The 19,994-nt window shown below is 40.4% G+C and overlaps 1 protein-coding gene across 1 annotated transcript in view; it reads right to left on the bottom strand.

Annotated features, from left to right (window-relative positions):
• Positions 1-13,067: 13,067 nt before the first annotated feature.
• The window catches only part of LOC128691876 (apolipoprotein D), a 38,668-nt gene continuing 31,741 nt past the window's right edge, over positions 13,068-19,994 (bottom strand). Inside the window, exons 4-5 of the mRNA XM_053781203.2 lie at positions 18,602-18,756; positions 13,068-13,658 (exon numbers count right to left, since the gene is read on the bottom strand). Of these exons, the coding sequence (XP_053637178.2) occupies positions 13,455-13,658; positions 18,602-18,756 (359 nt within the window). The 3' untranslated portion in view covers positions 13,068-13,454. The remainder of the gene's footprint in view (positions 13,659-18,601; positions 18,757-19,994) is intronic.

Below are 19,994 nucleotides of genomic sequence, written 5' to 3'. Positions count from 1 at the left end.
GACGACGACTCGAACAAGAAGACGACGACGACGACAACAACAACAAGACGACGATGAAGACTCGAACAAGAAGACGGCGACGACGACAACAACAATAAGACGACGATGAAGACTCGAACAAGAAGACGACGACGACAACAACAACAACAACAACAAGACGACGATGAAGACTCGAACAAGAAGACGACGACGACTAGAACAAGAAGACGACGACGACTAGAACAAGAAGACGACGACGTTGACTCGAACAAGACGACGACGACGACTCGAACACGACGACGACGACTCGAATAAGAAGACGACGACGACTCGAATAAGACGACAACGACTCGAATAAGAAGACGACGACGACGACTTGAACAAGAATACGACGACTCGAACAGAAAGACGGCGACGACGACTAGAACAAGAAGACGACGACGACGACTCGAACAAAAAGAGGATGACGACTCGAACACGACGACGACGACGACTCGAATAAGAAGACAACGACGACGACTTTATCAAGAAGACGACGACTCGAACAGAAAGACGACGACGACGACTAGAACAAGAAGACGACGACGACTCGAACAAAAAGAAGATGACGACTCGAACAAGAGGACGACGACGACTTGAACAAGAGGACGACGACGACGACTCGAACAAGAGGACGACGACTCGAACAAGAGGACGACGACTCGAACAAGAGGACGACGACTCGAACAAGAGGACGACGACTCGAACAAAAAGACGACGACTCGAACAAGAGGACGACGACTCGAACAAGAGGACGACAACTCGAACAAGACGACGACGTCGACGACTCGAACAAGACGACGACGACTCGAACAAAAAGACGACGACTCGAACAAAAAGACGACGACGACGACCCGAAGAAGACGATTACTCGAACAGGAAGAAGACGACGATGGTGACTCGAACAAGAAGACGACGACGATTTGAACAAGAAGAAAACGACGACGACTCTAGCAAGGAGACGACGACGACAATAACTTGAACAAGAAGACGACGGCTCGAGCAAGGAGAAGACGACGACGACAATAACTTGAACAAGAAAACAACGACTCGAGCAAGAAGGTGACGACGACTCAAGCAAGAATACGACGACGGCGGATTGAAGAAGAAACAACAAGTCTAAAAGTAACAATAATACAAATCGTAATAATCAAAGCAACATCGTTACTTGTGTAGAATTTAAAACCTGCATAAAACACAATACTTAACAAGAGTTCTCTTTATTCATCAAATTCATTACTGAATCAGCGTGGTATACATATATGCAGGTGTTTTTACATTATTCATGCCACTGGTCCTGTGCGCGCGTGCGTGTAACACATGTACACTCAAAATATAGAGTAACATCGTAGAAATAGTTTACTGCTTCTTCTCAGAGAATATGTATAGGTTCATCACAGACACCTTGTTAAAGTTCGTCACAGAAAACCTGTGCAGGTTCATCACACACACACAAAACATAATGAAGCTCATCACAGAATACACATGGAGGTTCATCACAGAAAATATGAAACAGTTCACCATTAGAAAATGTATTGTTTATCCTTGAAAACGTGAAAACTTTCATCATAGAAAACGTGTAACGGTTCATTAAGGTTAAATTAGGTAGGTTCGTCAGGAAACAGGACAAGTGTTTCCTGACGCGGGTTTCTGTTATGTGATGACCCACAGCTGGAGCATCAAGGAAATCGTGTGGCTGTGCATTACAGGGAACTTATGGAGACCCATCTTTGTTCGCATGAGCAACATAATCCACATATTATAGATTATGTAGAAAAACTGAAGTCACAGTACCGTGAATGGATCAAATTTGAGATAATCTACACTTGGTTTAGAAGACCCCAAGACGACGCTTCGGTAATCCCAGAAATTTACCAACTCGCAGATGAGACTTGATAAAGATCCAGCAACGACTTAATTAAATGCCGACCAGAGTTCCTTCCCATATTCTTTTCGGAACAGGTCTGATGCATCAGTTTTTCTAAGAGAAATAATATTTCACACTGAATAATATGAGGAATAATATGTATATAGTAGTTAATATAACTGTGGGCATTTACCTGGAGTTTACCTGGAGAGAGTTTCGGGGGTCAACGCCCCCGCGGCCCGGTCTGTGACCAGGCCTCCTGGTGGATCAGCGCCTGATCAACCAGGCTGTTGCTGCTGGCTGCACGCAAACAAACGTACGAGCCACAGCCCGGCTGATCAGGAACTGACTTTAGGTGCTTGTCCAGTGCCAGCTTGAAGACTGCCAGGAGTCTGTTGGTAATCCCCCTTATGTGTGCTGGGAGGCAGTTGAACAGTCTCGGGCCCCTGACACTTATTGTATGGTCTCTTAACGTGCTAGTGACATCCCTGCTTTTCATTGGGGGGATGTTGCATCGTCTGCCAAGTCTTTTGCTTTCGTAGTGAGTGATTTTCGTGTGCAAGTTCGGTACTAGTCCCTCTAGGATTTTCCAGGTGTATATAATCATGTATCTCTCCCGCCTGCATTCCAGGGAATACAGGTTCAGGAACCTCAAGCGCTCCCAGTAATTGAGGTGTTTTATCTCCGTTATGCGCGCCGTGAAAGTTCTCTGTACATTTTCTAGGTCGGCAATTTCACCTGCCTTGAAAGGTGCTGTTAGAGTGCAGCAATATTCCAGCCTAGATAGAACAAGTGACCTGAAGAGTGTCATCATGGGCTTGGCATCCCTCGTTTTGAAGGTTCTCATTATCCATCCTGTCATTTTTCTAGCAGATGCGATCGATACAATGTTATGGTCCTTGAAGGTGAGATCCTCCGACATGATCACTCCCAGGTCTTTGACGTTGGTGTTTCGCTCTATTTTGTGGCCAGAATTTGTTTTGTACTCTGATGAAGATTTAATTTCCTCGTGTTTACCATATCTGAGTAATTGAAATTTCTCATCGTTGAACTTCATATTGTTTTCTGCAGCCCACTGAAAGATTTGGTTGATGTCCGCCTGGAGCCTTGCAGTGTCTGCAATGGAAGACACTGTCATGCAGATTCGGGTGTCATCTGCAAAGGAAGACACGGTGCTGTGGCTGACATCCTTGTCTATGTAAGATATGAGGATGAGGAACAAGATGGGAGCGAGTACTGTGCCTTGTGGAACAGAGCTTTTCACCGTGCCTGCCTCGGACTTTACTCTGTTGACTACTACTCTCTGTGTTCTGTTAGTGAGGAAATTATAGATCCATCGACCGACTTTTTCTTTTATTCCTTTAGCGCGCATTTTGTGCGCTATTACGCCATGGTCACACTTGTCGAAGGCTTTTGCAAAGTCTGTATATATTACATCTGCATTCTTTTTGTCTTCTAGTGCATCTAGGACCTTGTCGTAGTGATCCAATAGTTGAGACAGACAGGAGCGACCTGTTCTAAACTCATGTTGCCCTGGGTTGTGCAACTGATGGGTTTCTAGATGAGTGGTGATCTTGCTTCTTAGGACTCTTTCAAAGATTTTTATGATGTGGGATGTTAGTGCTATCGGTCTGTAGTTCTTTGCTGTTGCTTTACTGCCCCCTTTGTGGAGTGGGCCTATGTCTGTTGTTTTTAGTAACTGTGGGACGACCCCCGTGTCCATGCTCCCTCTCCATAGGATGGTAAAGGCTCGTGATAGGGGCTTCTTGCAGTTCTTGATGAACACGGAGTTCCATGAGTCTGGCCCTGGGGAAGAGTGCATGGGAATGTCATTTATCGCCTGTTCGAAGTCATTTGGCGTCAGGATAACATCAGATAGGCTTGTGTTAACCAAACTCTGTGGCTCTCTCATAAAAAATTCATTTTGATCTTCGACTCTCAGTCTGGTTAGTGGCTTGCTAAAAACTGAGTCATATTGGGAATTGAGTAGCTCACTCATTTCCTTGCTGTCATCTGTGTAGGACCCATCTTGTTTAAGTAGAGGCCCAATACTGGACGTTGTTCTCGACTTTGATTTGACATAGGAGAAGAAATACTTTGGGTTTCTTTCGATTTCATTTATGGCTTTTAGTTCTTCCCGCGATTCCTGACTCCTATAAGATTCCTTTAGCTTAAGTTCGATGTTTGCTATTTCTCTGACCAGTGTCTCCCTACGCATTTCAGATAGATTGACCTCTTTAAGCCTCTCTGTTATTCTTTTCCGTCGCCTGTAAAGAGAGCACCTGTCTCTTTTTATTTTACATCTACTCCTCCTTTTTCTTAGAGGAATAAGCCTTGTGCATACATCGAGTGCCACCAAGTTAATCTGTTCTAGGCATAAGTTGGGGTCTGTGTTGCTTAGTATATCTTCCCAGCTTATATCGGTTAGGACTTGGTTTACTTGGTCCCACTTTATGTTTTTGTTATTGAAGTTGAATTTGGTGAATGCTCCCTCGTGACTAATCTCATTTTGTCGGTCTGGGGCTCCACGCATACATGTCTGAACCTTAATTATGTTGTGATCTGAGCATATTGTTTTTGATATGGTGACATTTCTTATCAGATCATCATTGTTAGTGAAGATGAGGTCTAGTGTATTCTCCATTCTAGTAGGCTCTATTATTTGATGGTTTAAATTGAATTTTGTGCAGAGATTTAAAAGCTCGTGTGAGTGTGAGTTTTCATCAGAGCTGCCTCCTGGTGTTATTACTGCAACAATATTATTTGCTATATTCCTCCATTTTAGGTGCCTTAAGTTGAAATCCCCCAGGAGCAAGATGTTGGGTGCAGGAGCTGGAAGATTTTCCAGACAGTGGTAAATTTTTAACAGCTGTACCTGGAATTGCTGGGATGTTGCATCCGGAGGCTTGTAGACTACAACAATGACTAGGTTTTGGTTCTCGACCTTTACTGCTAAAACTTCCACTACATCATTTGAGGCATTAAGCAGTTCTGTGCAAACAAGTGACTCTGCAATGTACAGGCCAACCCCCCCCCCCCCACTTTTGCCTGTTCACTCTGTCACATCTGTATCTCTACAAAAACAAAGATATTGTTTTGGGTCCCCGGTCATATTGACGTACAAGGCAATGAACTGACGGACACTGCTTCTAGGTCAACAGTACATGACCTCCCAGTTATATATTGAGGTGTTCCATTCACTGACTATTTTGCTGTAATTTCTGACCATCTTCGCAATCATTAGCAAAGTTTATCTGATAATATACATAAATTACATTCTATCAAACTAAGTGTAGGTTTCTGGCCATGTTGTCATCAGTGCCGAGGTTGGGAGACAACAGTCTCCCGTCTTCGCATCGGCCACACTCATCTTACTCACGGGTATCTCGTGGAGAGGCGCCCTATCCCACTCTGCAAGAATTGTCAGGTTTCAATTTCAGTTAATCATATTCTGTTTTACTGTCCAGTCTACCAAAGAGCACACATTATTTACCTCCGATGTCATCACAACTTTAACACCCTTACCTTATAGTCCCTCCTTGTTGACGGCCTCACCCTTGACTCAGACTCTCATTGACTTTTTGACAGCAATTGATTTAATGCACAAACTTTGATGATGCTTCCACTATCACTCCTCACAACCCTTTCTAACTCTCCCTTAGGGGGGCGTCGGCGAAAAAATTGTAGCTCTTTTGTTTACCGTCCTATTTCCTCCAGTTTTGGTGCACAAAATATTGGTGTAAAAAATATTTGTCAAAAATATACCTCAAATAACAACTGAGAAAACACTGAAAAAGGACTAATTTACTGAAAATGCCCTTGTGGGGCGATTTATTCTTATTTGGGACGACGTAAGGTTGTTTGGACACTTGGTGCAGAGAGAACAATGCTTATACGAATTTAATACGTCACATGTCCTCTAAAATAACTTATCTTTATTTCACAAAAAATAAAGTTTGTTAGTTCTTGGAATGGTGCAAAAAATCTGCCCTTTACTCCCACATAACTCCCAAAGTATTTGGAATATTTCCAAAAATCGCACAAAATAAAATAGAGAAATCATTATTCTACAATTTCTGTCATCGATACCATGCCTAACCCTTCTAGGGTAGGGTAGGTGCCTGAGCCTTTCGCTCATAAGACTGTCATTTCCATTAGTCCCCTTGGGGCAGGGATGGCAGACCAGAGAGGCCTAGCTTGTGGCTAGGCCTGGGGACAGTTGGTCCCAAAGATGAGGAGGTACTTGTGCCTCCTCCCATGGGAGACTTAGGTCTCAGACGCTCCCTAAAGAGGGAACCAAGGCCGGGCCACCACTTGGAAAAGGCCCGGGCCGGGAGAATACCGGCTAATATTTAATAATAATAATAATAATAATAATAATAATAATAATAATAATAATAATAATAATAATAATAATAATAATAATAATAATAATAATAATAATAATAATAACAATTTCTGTGAATATTATTAAATTTAATTAAGTAATAAATGAAGAATTATTGACATTAGGTGAATAAGTTACTTACGAGATATTGGCCTGGAACGCCGGTCGGCCCGCCGTCTCAACAAAATTTAGTTTTTTTTCTCGAAAATCGCGTTTGTTTGGGTGTATTTCTTAGTAAACTGATGTTCTAGTGCAGTTATCCTCTTCAAAATACCGTTTTCTCTTACTCAGAGACCAAAGAATACGACATGGAGACGACGTGAGAGGATTCACTCATTTAAATCGAAGTATTCCCGATGGTCTCTCTCGCCATATTATAGCCTATTTTATTCAGTCTAGAGTATATAACATGTTTGTATGTTATTTATAGTGTTTATTATATCATATTAGATCAATTCTGATAGATAAATAAGCCGTAGAGTTGATATATAAGCTGATATAAGCGTAATAATGTAGTGATTTTTCTCGGAAAAAATTCCAAAAAATATATGGGCTGTGAGCAGACTCGCTACCCACATCGCCGTCACCATACATGATATAAATGAATATAATTTTTTGTAGAAACGTCGTAGAACATTCATTCTGGTATCATTGTGTTGCCAAAGAGTTAAGCTATTTTTCGGTATAAATAACTCAATTTCCATAAATTTTCGATTTTTTTGAGAGCGCGCGGAAAATTGCCCTACAGCCTCCTTAGTTGTCCACTCCAGCCTCACTACTTTACAGTCTTGCACTATTCCCTGCCCCGTGGCGCTTTATGACCCTACTAAGTTTAGTGCTTCATTTTATTATAAAAATAATTGCCAGAGGCTTTTGATCCAAGAAAATGGATTATCCTCCCCCTTGGTTAGAATCTGATAGCCTCCCATTCCCAAGCCTCTATATCATTCCATGTTTCCAACAGGTCCATCACTTACCCTGGTTGAAAAAAAATGAATAATATAAATTTTTTAATGTCTGATTCAGTCTTTGACAAGGACAAAACTGGTTTGGGTTAATCTGTGTAGGTGCAAATTTGTTGGATTTCAAACTGAAGAATGCAGCTTTTGCTCGGCTTTAAACTTTTGGTGTTGATGTATTTTCTTCAAAGGAAACTTCTCCTTGATTATAGGATTTGTAAGTTCTAATGCAACAATTTTATTTAATCAAATTGGTTGCCATGAAATAAATGGAGAATGTTTCTTCTGATAGCAAATAAGTCAGAGTCTTCAAACTTTATTAGCTCATTCTAAGTTCAATAAACCTGACTTAATCTTTATGCGCACTCATGATAATTGTGAAAAATTTGAAAGTTATGTATTGGAAATTTAAATCAAATTATTTCCAATGTTCTTACCTACTTACGAAATTTAATTATCTCCTTACTTTTCCACTTTTTACCTACTTATCTAGATATTTACTTACATTTTTAACCATTAAACAATAGTCAATCTTACTAGTAAATTTTTTTCTTATACTACTACTTATAATTATTTTTCACTATTTTATTATTATCATTGTTATTATCGTTATTATTATCGTTATTATTATTATCATCGTTATTATTTATATTATTTATTGTTATTATCGTTAGTATTATTATTATCATTAGTATAATTATTATTATTATGTAGTACAAAAGAAGGAGTTTCAAGTGTAGCCAAATTTTTTTTATTTAAATTTTTTCTTCCATTGTTCATTGTCATTTCACTCACAATACGAGGTTTCTTCTGATCGACTGCAAATTTCCGCCGCTGGTCTGCAGGAACCAGGACAAGATTCCTGGCACAATTGGTATGTATGGGTGACCAAAAACCAAAGTTATAGAACCAAACCCCTGTTTCTGTAATGCCTCCAATAACTTCCAAAAAAACTCTATGCTGCTCGCCTTCAAACGTTCGAAATAATTCCTCAAAATTCTGCCGTGGTAATAAAAATTCCAGTACTTAGATGAACAACGACTATGGGAGAACATCTCTTGTGGTCAGGATAAAATTTTTAGTCTGTGATTGTTCTCCAGAAAGCAAGATTCAGTCCGTGAGTGTTCTTCAGGAAGCAAGATTCAGTCCGTGAGTGTTCTCCAGAAAGCAAGATTCGTGTTTTTATTAATCTTAATTAAGTCCCACTTTTCCGTTTTTCAATAGATGGCGATGCTAATATCCAGTCAGTAATTAAGAAATGCCTCGTCTTATCGGCTTCAAACTATTAACACTGACGCATAAGAAGGTTGACATTATATAAGGTTAAACTGTGAAGGTCTAAATTAAAATTTTTATCGAATATTTAAAAAAAAAAAACTTGTCATTGGAGTCAGTGGAACTACTAAAGAACGTCTCTTGGGAGAGGCATCAAACTTTCACTGCTAAGGAATTTTTGTAATGAAACTGGGCAGTATAGGCTCCAATCTGCCACTCTTACAGAGAAATAAACTTGATTTTCTTAAAAATACAAAATCTCTCTCTCTCTCTCTCTCTCTCTCTCTCTCTCTCTATATATATATATATATATATATATATATATATATATATATATATATATATATATATATATATATATATATATATATATATATATATATGAACCAAAAAATATCTCTTCTCATCAAAAATAAATCATAGTGTTTGATATCATTGGCTTATCCTATGTTAAATATACACAATGTGCATTTTATTCGCATAACGACCGAGCTACGGAGTGCCATAGCTCGGTGGCTAGCGCACTCACACACAGGTCCGGGGAACGATCCCCCGGTACGGCTGGTGTAGACATAAAGTTTTTACTATTATTAACATGTTTGTCCTCAAGATCATTGTAAGAAAGTTGTTCGTTATGTGACCATAACCTAAATAAAACTTATTCATTTACTTAAACCTTATATGGTGGTCAGTGTTACTTAACTGGAGTTTAACTGGAAAGAGTTCCGGGGGTCAACGCCCCCGCGGCCCGGTCTGTGACCAGGCCTCATTGTGGATCAGAGCCTGATCAACCAGGCCGTTACTGCTGGCAACGGAAATATAAACACATATGCAGTATAATGTGATCCTTTATTGACAACGTTTCGCCCACACAGTGGGCTTTTTCAAGTCACAAACAGTTCTGTTTGTGACTTGAAAAAGCCCACTGTGTGGGCGAAACGTAGTCAATAAAGGATCACATTATACTGCATATGTGTTTATATTTCCATTGTGTCGGTATTTTATACCATTTATTTCCACTGCTGGCAACACGCAAACCAACGTACGAGCCACAGCCCGGCTGGTCAGGTACCGACTTTAGGTGCTTGTCCAGTGCCAGCTTGAAGACAGTCAGGGGTCTACTGGTTTACCCCCTTATGTATGCTGGGAGGCAGTTGAACAGTCTTGGGCCCCTGACACTTATTGTGTTGTCTCTTAACGTGCTAGTGACACCCCTGCTTTTCATTGGGGGGATGTTGCATCGTCTGCCGATTCTTTTGCTTTCGTTGTGAGCGATTTTCGTGTGCAAGTTCGGTACTAGTCCCTCTAGGATTTTCCAGGTGTATATAATCATGTATCTCTCCCTCCTGCGTTCCAGGGAATACAGGTTCAGGAACTTCAAGCGCTTCCAATAATTGAGGTGTTTTATCTCCGTTATGCACGCCGTGAAGGTTCTCTGTACATTTTCTAGGTCAGCAATTTCACCTGCCTTGAAAGGTGCTGTTAGTGTGCAGCAATATTCCAGCCTAGATAGAACAAGCGACCTGAAGAGTGTCATCATGGGCTTGGCATCCCTAGTTTTGAAGGTTCTCATTATCCATCCTGTCATTTTTCTAGCAGATGCGATTGACACAATGTTATGGTCCTTGAAGGTGAGATCCTCCGACATGATCACTCCCAGGTCTTTGACGTTGGTGTTTTGCTCTATTTTGTGGAAGGTATTTGTTTTGTACTCCGAGGAAATTTTAATTTCCTCGTGTTTACTACCATATCGGAGTAATTGAAATTTCTCATCGTTGAACTTCATATTGTTTTCTGCAGCCCACTGAAAGATTTGGTTGATGTCCGCCTGGAGCCTTGCAGTGTCTGCAATGGAAGACACTGTCATGCAGATTCGGGTGTCATCTGCAAAGGAAGACACGGTGCTGTGGCTGACATCCTTGCCTGTCAGATATGAGGATTTAGATGGGTGGCTATCTTGCTTCTTAGGACCCTTTCAAAAAATTTTATATGGGATGTTAGTGCTATTGGTCTGTAGTTCTTTGCTGTTGCTTTACTGCCCCCTTTGTGGAGTGGGGCTATGTCTGTTGTTTTCAGTAACTGTGGGACGACCCCCGTGTCCATGCTCCCTCTCCACAGGATGTTAAAAGCACGTGATAGGGGCTTCTTGCAGTTCTTGATGAACACGGAGTTCCATGAGTCTGGCCCTGGGGCAGAGTGCATGGGCATGTCATTTATCACCTGTTCAAAGTCATTTGGCGTCAGGATAACATTAGATAGGCTTGTGTTTACCAAATTCTGTGGCTCTCTCATAAAAAAATTCATTTAGATCTTCGACTCTCTGTCTGGTTAGCGGCTTGCTAAAAACTGAGTCATATTGGGACTTGAGTAGCTCACTCATTTCCTTGCTGTCATCTGTGTAGGACCCATCTTGTTTAAGTAGGGGCCCAATACTGGATGTTGTTCTCGACTTTGATTTGGCATAAGAAAAGAAATACTTTGGGTTTCTCTCGATTTCATTTATGGCTTTTAGTTCTTCCCGCGATTCCTGACTCCTATAACATTCCTTTAGCTTTAGTTCGATGGTTGCTATTTCTCGGACCAGTGTCTCCCTACGTACTTCAGATATATTGGCCTCTTTTAGCCGCTCTGTTATTCTTTTCAGTCGCCTGTAAAGGGAGTGCCTGTCTTTTTCTATTTTACATCTGCTCCTCCTTTTTCTTAAAGGAATATGCCTTGAGCATACATTGAGTGCCACAGAGTTAATCTGTTCTAGGCATCAGTTGGGGTCTGTGTTGCATATTCTATCTTCCCAGCTTATATCGTTTAGGGCTTGGTTTACTTGGTCCCACTTTATGTTCTTGTTATTGAAGTTGAATTTGTTGAAGGCTCCCTCGTGACTTCTCATTTTGTTGGTCTGGGGCTCCGCACATACATGTCTGAACCTCGATTATGTTGTGATCCGAGTATATTGTTTTTGATTATTATTTTTTTTATTAACACACTGGCCGATTCCCACCAAGGCAGGGTGGCCCGAAAAAGAAAAACTTTCACCATCATTCACTCCATCACTGTCTTGCCAGAAGGGTGCTTTACACTACAGTTTTTAAACTGCAACATTAACACCCCTCCTTCAGAGTGCAGGCACTGTACTTCCCATCTCCAGGACTCAAGTCCGGCCTGCCGGTTTCCCTGAACCCCTTCATAAATGTTACTTTGCTCACACTCCAACAGCACGTCAAGTATTAAAAAGCATTTGTCTCCATTCACTCAGACACTTAGACAAAATATTTGAATAATTCTGACCTGTTTACCTCTTTTTTTTTTTTTTTTTTTTAAGTGATTATCATGAGAGAATTTTTGAGTTCCTTATTTTGTTTTCAATGTTGTTGATCTTATGAAGCAACTTTACAGGTACTGTACTTGGTATTTTCGAATACTGATCTGTGAGACAACTAGAGAAAGCCTCTTCAGTTTGGCTTCAAAGTTGGTGTTTCTCAGTGGAAAGTCTGAATTAGTTTTTTCAGCTTAATTATGTCCTAATTTGCCATTTTTATTGATGAAGTTGTGATTGTATTTTCCATGTGATAATTTATGAAAGTCACTTGTGATTTGCTTCAAATCTTCAACGTTAATATTTAACTTCATTACACACTTATGCTGCAGTCTGACCTTTAACTACCACATGCCATGAGACATGTGATGCTGAGGTGATCCAGTACTGGAATAACTGTCGCTCACTGACATGTGATGCTGAGGTGATCCAGTACTGGAATAACTGTCGCTCACTGACATGTGATGCTGAGGTGATCCAGTACTGGAATAACTCTCGCTCACTGACATGTGATGCTGAGGTGATCCAGTACTGGGATAACTCTCGCTCACTGACATGTGATGCTGAGGTGATCCAGTACTGGGATAACTCTCGCTCACTGACATGTGATGCTGAGGTGATCCAGTACTGGGATAACTCTCGCTCACTGACATGTGATGCTGAGGTGATCCAGTACTGGGATAACTCTCGCTCACTGACATTTGATGCTGAGGTGATCCAGTACTGGGATAACTCTCGCTCACTGACATGTGATGCTGAGGTGATCCAGTACTGGGATAACTCTCGCTCACTGACATGTGATGCTGAGGTGGTCCAGTACTGGGATAACTCTCGCTCACTGACATGTGATGCTGAGGTGATCCAGTACTGGGATAACTCTCGCTCACTGACATGTGATGCTGAGGTGATCCAGTACTGGGATAACTCTCGCTCACTGACATTTGATGCTGAGGTGATCCAGTACTGGGATAACTCTCGCTCACTGACATGTGATGCTGAGGTGATCCAGTACTGGGATAACTCTCGCTCACTGACATGTGATGCTGAGGTGATCCAGTACTGGGATAACTCTCGCTCACTGACATGTGATGCTGAGGTGATCCAGTACGGGGATAACTTTCGCCCACTGACAAAAGTGCATCTAGTTATTGAGATAATCAGTAATTACAATGTGTAACATTGAAAGAGGAGCTTTACAAGCACATTTGAACTCCAACTTCAAGTGTTTCATAAAATTTACACATTAACTCATTTCTTAAACTTTATTTAAAGACCAATGCCCACAACAATAATCTAAAAGGTAAATCATAGCGGCTACAGCCATTGTGATTTATCTTTTACGAAGCTCTTGTAACACGGAGGTAAACTGTACAATGAACACTCACCGTCGTGCTGCCTTAGAATAAAGGTTTCAGTTCTTTGTCCCAAACTTTACACATTTAAGTGATGAAACATAGATGACTTTCTTCTTTCCTTTTTGAACCATTATCAGGTTGCAAATGAATAAAGTTGTTTCATGTGATTAAAATATTATGGCCTAGGATGAGGCAAGTAGTGCGAATTATAATGGACAGAGCCAAGCGCATCAGGCCTTGAAGCCTCTACAATGGGACGAGCCAAGGTTCCCTCTGAAAGTTAATCCCAGTCAATCACATTCTCCAGATGGCTGCCTGCGTCAATATCGTCTTGAGTCGAGTTGCTGCTCGACTGGTTGCCTCCGAAGGTATTAGCATCGATGTTGATGTCGAAGTCAGCTTGACCCTTTTCGTTGCAGCTGTCCTGGACGATCTTACTAAGTAAACTAACGTTAATTCCATTCTCCGTCAGGTTCGTCTTCACCTGTGAGATAAAGGAGACAAGGGATGAGCACCAGAGGAAAAAATTCACTGTGTACATTATAATAACATTACAATTCATTTGATTTTAGTTTGTTAACTGTAATCATTTTAATTTCTTACAAATTTAATTTAGAATAAAGATGCAAATCTTTCTTTCAACACCGGTCGTATCCCACCGAGGCGGGGTGGTCCACCGAGGCGGGGTGGTCCACCGAGGCGGGGTGGTCCACCGAGGCGGGGTGGCCCACCGAGGCGGGGTGGCCCACCGAGGCGGGGTGGCCCACCGAGGCGGGGTGGCCCACCGAGGCGGGGTGGCCCACCGAGGCGGGGTGGCCCACCGAGGCGGGGTGGCCCACCGAGGCGGGGTGGCCCACCGAGGCGCGGTGGCCCAAAAGGGAAAATGAAAGTCTCTCCTTTTACATTTAGTAATATATACAGAAGAAGGGGTTACTAGCCCCTTACTCCTGGTATTTTAGTCGACTTACAACACGCATGGCTTCTGGAGGAAGAATTCTGTTCCACTTCCCCGTGGAGAAAAGGTGCAAATATGCATTTTAAATATTTCACTTAAAACTAATTTAACAGACAGGTAATAATCTAATACCATCCATATAAGATTTGGCAAGAAGTTGTCTTGAAGTAAAGTGAACCAAAATTTCAACGAATCTATAAAGTACTGAATTAATATACCACACTGACAAATTTTGATTGTAAAAAATAGAGGACTTAAAAAAAATAAGGATTATTGGTTAAAAAGATTTAACCATTATACACAATCACCAAATTAATGTGATATAATTATAGCAATTTTATGTAATGAGCCATAGAATATAATCTGATAAAAATCAAAAGTGAGTTAACAGTTAAAAGAGGAAGAGTAAAAAAAAGTGATCACAAATCACTTAGTTTCAATGTATTACAGAATTACCCACTAAACTGCAATCAACTCTCTGTCCCAGACTTCTGCTTGGCCAATTTTATGGGACTGAAAAATTACCTGGGTGGGCTAAATTGGGATGACCTGACTATGAGTCAGGTAGGTGATCTTGGTTGCCAATATGACGTTTTTCAGAGCATAGTTTTAGCTGCTCAAACAACTTTTGCTCCGAGTACAGAAATTAGGTCTAATAAAAATGTTCCCAAATGGATGAACAATATATTAAAACTTCTCATTGGTCAAAAGAGAGGCATTTTTAAGTGGGGATGAACAGTTAAAAATCAATATATTCAATTAAAGAGAGAAATAGAAAAAAGGAATAAGAAAAGCAAAAAGGGATTATGAGTCTAAGGTCACAAGAGATTCGAAGACTAACCCAAAAGGGTTATTTCAGGTATACAGAAATAAGATTAGGGACAAGATAGGCCCATTTAAGAGTACTCAGATCAGATCACTGAAAGTGATAAGGACATGTGTGAAATTTTCATTACTTACTTCCTCTCAGTTTTTACTCAGGAAGATACTAGCGAAATTCCAGAAGTAATAAATCATGTAGAACAGGACGATATAAACTATGCACGATTGGGGTAACTAGTAACATGATCCTCAGACAAATAGAAAAATTAAAACCTAACAAATCACCACGCAATGATTTTAAAGGATTGTAAAGAGGAACTTAGCAAACCTTTGGCTAATCTTTACAACATATCACTACAAACTGACATAGTGCCTGATAAGTGGAAAATGGCAAATGTAATACCTATTTACAAGGCAGGTAACAGGTCCTTGGCTTCGAACTATAGACCAATAAGCCTTACGTCCATAGTGGGAAAATTTATGGAATCAATTGCCGAGGCAATTTGTAGCCATCTTGAAAGGCATAAATTGATGAATCTCAATACTGTTTTACTAAGGGGCCTTGCTGTCTTACGAACTTACTAACTTTTTTCACTAAGGTGTCTGAGGAGGTAGATCAAGGTAATGAAGATAATATTGTGTATATGGAATTCAGTAAGTGGTGTTGCCTCGAACGTTCAAAAAAGATGTATGAGACAGGGGAGAGTAAAATTTAAATGTGTTGGTGCAGATTTGTCTATTTTATTTGAAAATAAAAAAATGTTGTGAAGTTTTTATTCCCGTTAAACCACATTAAATAAATTTCAGTTTACCTATTTTGAACGACTTCACTATTTAATAGTTGATGCATCTTATGGGTCAGAATAATGCCTATTACGTTATGTTTACACGCAGCAAATTTGTTGATGTAACAGTGAAAGCAACATTGGAATCATTGGAATCTTTGCCTTAACTACAGAATAACATCTGATCGGCTTTAAATTTTCACCAATGGTGTGTTTTCTAAATGCAATTTTCCAGTTTTACTGATTAATGATATTCAATTATTTTATTCAAAAGCTTTCGAATGTTTCTTTTGATTGGCTTCTATTATTATTATTATTATTATTATTATTATTATTAAAGATTCGCCGGTATTCTCCCGGCCCGGGCCTTTTCCAAGTGGTGGCCCGGCCTTGGCTCCCTCTTTAGGGAGTGTCTGAGACCTAAGTCTCCCATGGGAGGAGGCACAAGTACCTCCTCATCTTTGGGACCAACTGTCCCCAGGCCTAGCCACAAGTTAGGCCTCTCTGGTCAGCCATCCCCGCCCCAAGGGAGCAAATGGGAATGACAGTCTTATGAGCTACAAGCTCGGGCTCAGGCACCTACCCTACCCTAGAAGGATTAGGCATGGTGTCGATGGATGACTTATGAATAACTCCAATGATTCCTTCATATCTTCAGCACCAATATTCAACTGCATTATCATTTTATATTATTTTGATTATGTATTAATATTATTATTATTTTTGTTATTATTAATATTAAGATAAGATAAGATAAGATAAGATTTCGTTCGGATTTTTAACCCCGGAGGGTTAGCCACCCAGGATAACCCAAGAAAGTCAGTGCGTCATCGAGGACTGTCTAACTTATTTCCATTGGGGTCCTTAATCTTGTCCCCCAGGATGCGACCCACACCAGTCGACTAATACCCAGGTACCTATTTGCTGCTAGGTGAACAGGACAATAGGTGTAAGGAAACGTGTCGGAATTTCCACCCGCCGGGAATCGAACCCGGGCCCTCCGTGTGTGAAGCGGGAGCTTTAGCCACCAGACCACCGGGCCACTAGCCACCAGACCACCAGACTATTATTATTATTATTATTATTATTATAATCAAAAAGAAGCGCTAAACCACAAGGGCTATACAGCGCTGCTATCATCTTATAGAATATACTTGGATAACTTTCTTGGTTCTCGCAGCGTACGAAATACTTGAATTTATTTTTATATTCGTGGGGAAGAGCTATGGATGATCGACACCATGCCTAACTCTTCCAGGGTAGGGTAGGTGCCTGAGCCCGAGCCTTTAGCTCATAAGACTGTCACTACCATTTGTCCCCTTGGGGCGGGGATGGCAGGCCAGAGAGGCCTAGCTTGTGGCTAGGCCTGGGGACAGTTGGTCCCAAAGATGAGGAGGTACTTGTGCCTCCTCCCATGGGAGACTTAGGTCTCAGACACTCCCTAAAGAGGGAGCCAAGGCCGGGCCACCACTTGGAAAAGGCCCGGGCCGGGAGAATACCGGCGAATCTTTAATAATAATTAATAAGAGCTATGGATGATACAGAAAATGGAGAACAGGAGGTAATCAAAGGAAGGGTAACTTTAATTCCTTAGATCAAGAGCAGTTCACCTGTATCAATGTCTCTCTCTCCTCACTCTTTGAAGTGAACGAGTGAGGAAGGTTCGTCCTCACTTCTGCTGAGACACATGCTATCTGTCTTTCTGTTTGCTCCTCAGCGAATGCGCTGAGACTTAGTTTAATGGAAGTTGTACCACATTACAAAAGTGAGAAATTACTTATTGAATTCTATCAGACGCACAAACATTGCATTGTAACTTCTTAATAATTCCAATATCAGTTACTTCATTATTAACACCAAAGAGGTGGAAGAAGGAGACTAAACCTGGAAACTTTAAACACTATGGAATATTTAAAATATCTCTTTATCAAGGTTACAGAGACATGTAGGAATTTTTGGACACCTAGGTCCCAAAAATGTCCCCCTTTGATACCTACTCCACTCTTTCTATCTCCACAAGTCACTCTGGACCTATATTAATTTCAACTAAAATATACACCACCAGGAATTCTGGTACAACATTAATAAAAATATGTGGACTGTATGTTAATTTTAATAAATGACTAGATATACTTTAAAGGAGAATTTATCTTAATACCACTCACCAATTTATCTGGAGATTACTTGGTGTGTCATACACAAACCCCCTGCCTAAAATATGAAGAAAATACTGGCCAGAATTTCAACATAAATAGACATCACTCAACTGGGGTAATTTTATCCTGTTTCTAATTACGGAGTCCTGTCCAGCTGCCTAATTCTCACAGTATGCAGGACTGCAATTCCAACAATTTCTGCTCCTATTTGGGAGGTTTCAACCACAATTTAACCTCCGGAGCGACAAAATTTATGCACATTTCACTAGCGTGCCTTTGCTCAGTTCAAAACAATGGTGTCTCTCCCCAACGATGCTAACCCACCGTCGCTGGTTCATTTTTCTATTTACAAATTAATTTTTATTACCTGCAATATATTCCATCAATTTACATACAAAATACACTGTATTTTCGGAAAATATACAGTATTTCCCACAAACACCTTCACATTGACTTTGATCTTGTTTATTAGAGGAGAATAGTAGTGAAAATATATTCTACAATTCAGGACTCTTAAGGGAATGAAGACAAGAAAAGATATCAAATACCAGGAGATACAATGTATCAAGTTTCGATCTCTAGTTACTTGTATCTATTTACTTCTGTGGTGTCAAAGAATAAACTAAGCAGCATAGAATCATGTATATTTATCTCAATATGACGATAAAGTATTATGAAATCAATAATAACATACATAGTAAGCACTGACCTGGCTTAGGAGAGCAGCATCCAGGGTGGGCTGGCGACTGAGTATACGCACTGTGTAGCGGCGCACAAACCACATTGTTGTACACTCGTAGAGCACAGCGTACTGGGTGTAGTCTGTGTCCACCACTGTCAGGTAGGTGTTGAAAAATCCTGGAGCTGGCAAGAAAACAATGCATGAAAATATGTTGGGAAAACCTGTAGTGCTGGAGAATTTCTCAGTAATAAAAAGTATTAACTTAAAAATAATCCTTATGAGTATTTTTTGGTTAATGGTGCCCCGTGGCCTGGTGACAAAGCTCTCGCTTCACATGTGAGGGTCCGGGTTCGATTCCCAGCGAAGGGGTGAAAATACTGGGCGTGTATCCTTACACTGGTTGTCCATGCTCACCCATCAGTAAAAATGGGTACCAAGAAGTTAGTGGACTGGTGTGGGTCGCATCCTGGGACAAAATTAACCTAATTTGCCCGAAATGTTCTGCATAACAATTGGCTTTCTATGTAGTAGAACATCACTGATGTCAACTAGGACTGTATATCTTGTACGTGTATTTGTAGAAATAAATACATTATTATAAACTCCCCCCAACTTACGAACAAGTTACGTTCCAGAAGGCGGTTCATATCACGAATTGCTCGAAAGTCGTTATTTTGCCATCCATCTACTGTTACGATTATTATTGTTTTCTCTCTGCACCATTGTTCGTTGAAAACTTAGACAATACTGTACAGTATCAGTAATGTACGGTTCTCAGTACTAAAGCATATTTTATTAAATACCGTAATAAAATGAAAATTTAACACGGTAGTCTGTTCGTATGTCCGAATGTTCGTAACTCGAATGTTCATAAGTAGGGTACGTCTGTATATGATTACTGCATCCCCCGTCTGCAAGCCTCCTAAACTGAGAAGGAAATCTTGAAGGAATTAGAACCGTTTAGAACCACAGTGGAGAGTAAAGCCAATATATGTACAAAATTTAAATATAAATTTATAGAATTTACCTGTCATCTTGATCATTTGAAAAGATGTGAATTGATTTGTTTATATGTATATGACGTTTATGTCCTGAAAACTTCACATTGCCTCCCTGAAAGCAACTTGCCATTGCCAGCTGAACCTCCTTAACTTTATCAACTAATATTTCGTAGTTGTGTATCTGTGTCAATAATTTTAATTATTAAATATATTGGTTTATTAGGATATATTACGTATGTGTATTAAAATTACTCCAAGACTCAGTGTTAAGCATTACAGTATAGCGACTATGCTCAGTGTAATTCTGAGTCAGAGTACTTACTACTGTGTTACAGATATGTGTTTCTTGATCTAGTGTTGTGTCTGTTCAGTTTTCCGCAAGTGTTTACTGTTTGTGTTTTCTAATAAGTTTCTTTCAG

Source organism: Cherax quadricarinatus, chromosome 70, assembly GCF_038502225.1.
Source record: "Cherax quadricarinatus isolate ZL_2023a chromosome 70, ASM3850222v1, whole genome shotgun sequence".
Taxonomy (NCBI): domain Eukaryota; kingdom Metazoa; phylum Arthropoda; class Malacostraca; order Decapoda; family Parastacidae; genus Cherax; species Cherax quadricarinatus.
The sequence above is the reverse complement of the archived record's forward strand: the minus strand, read 5'-3'. Positions and strand labels throughout refer to the sequence as shown.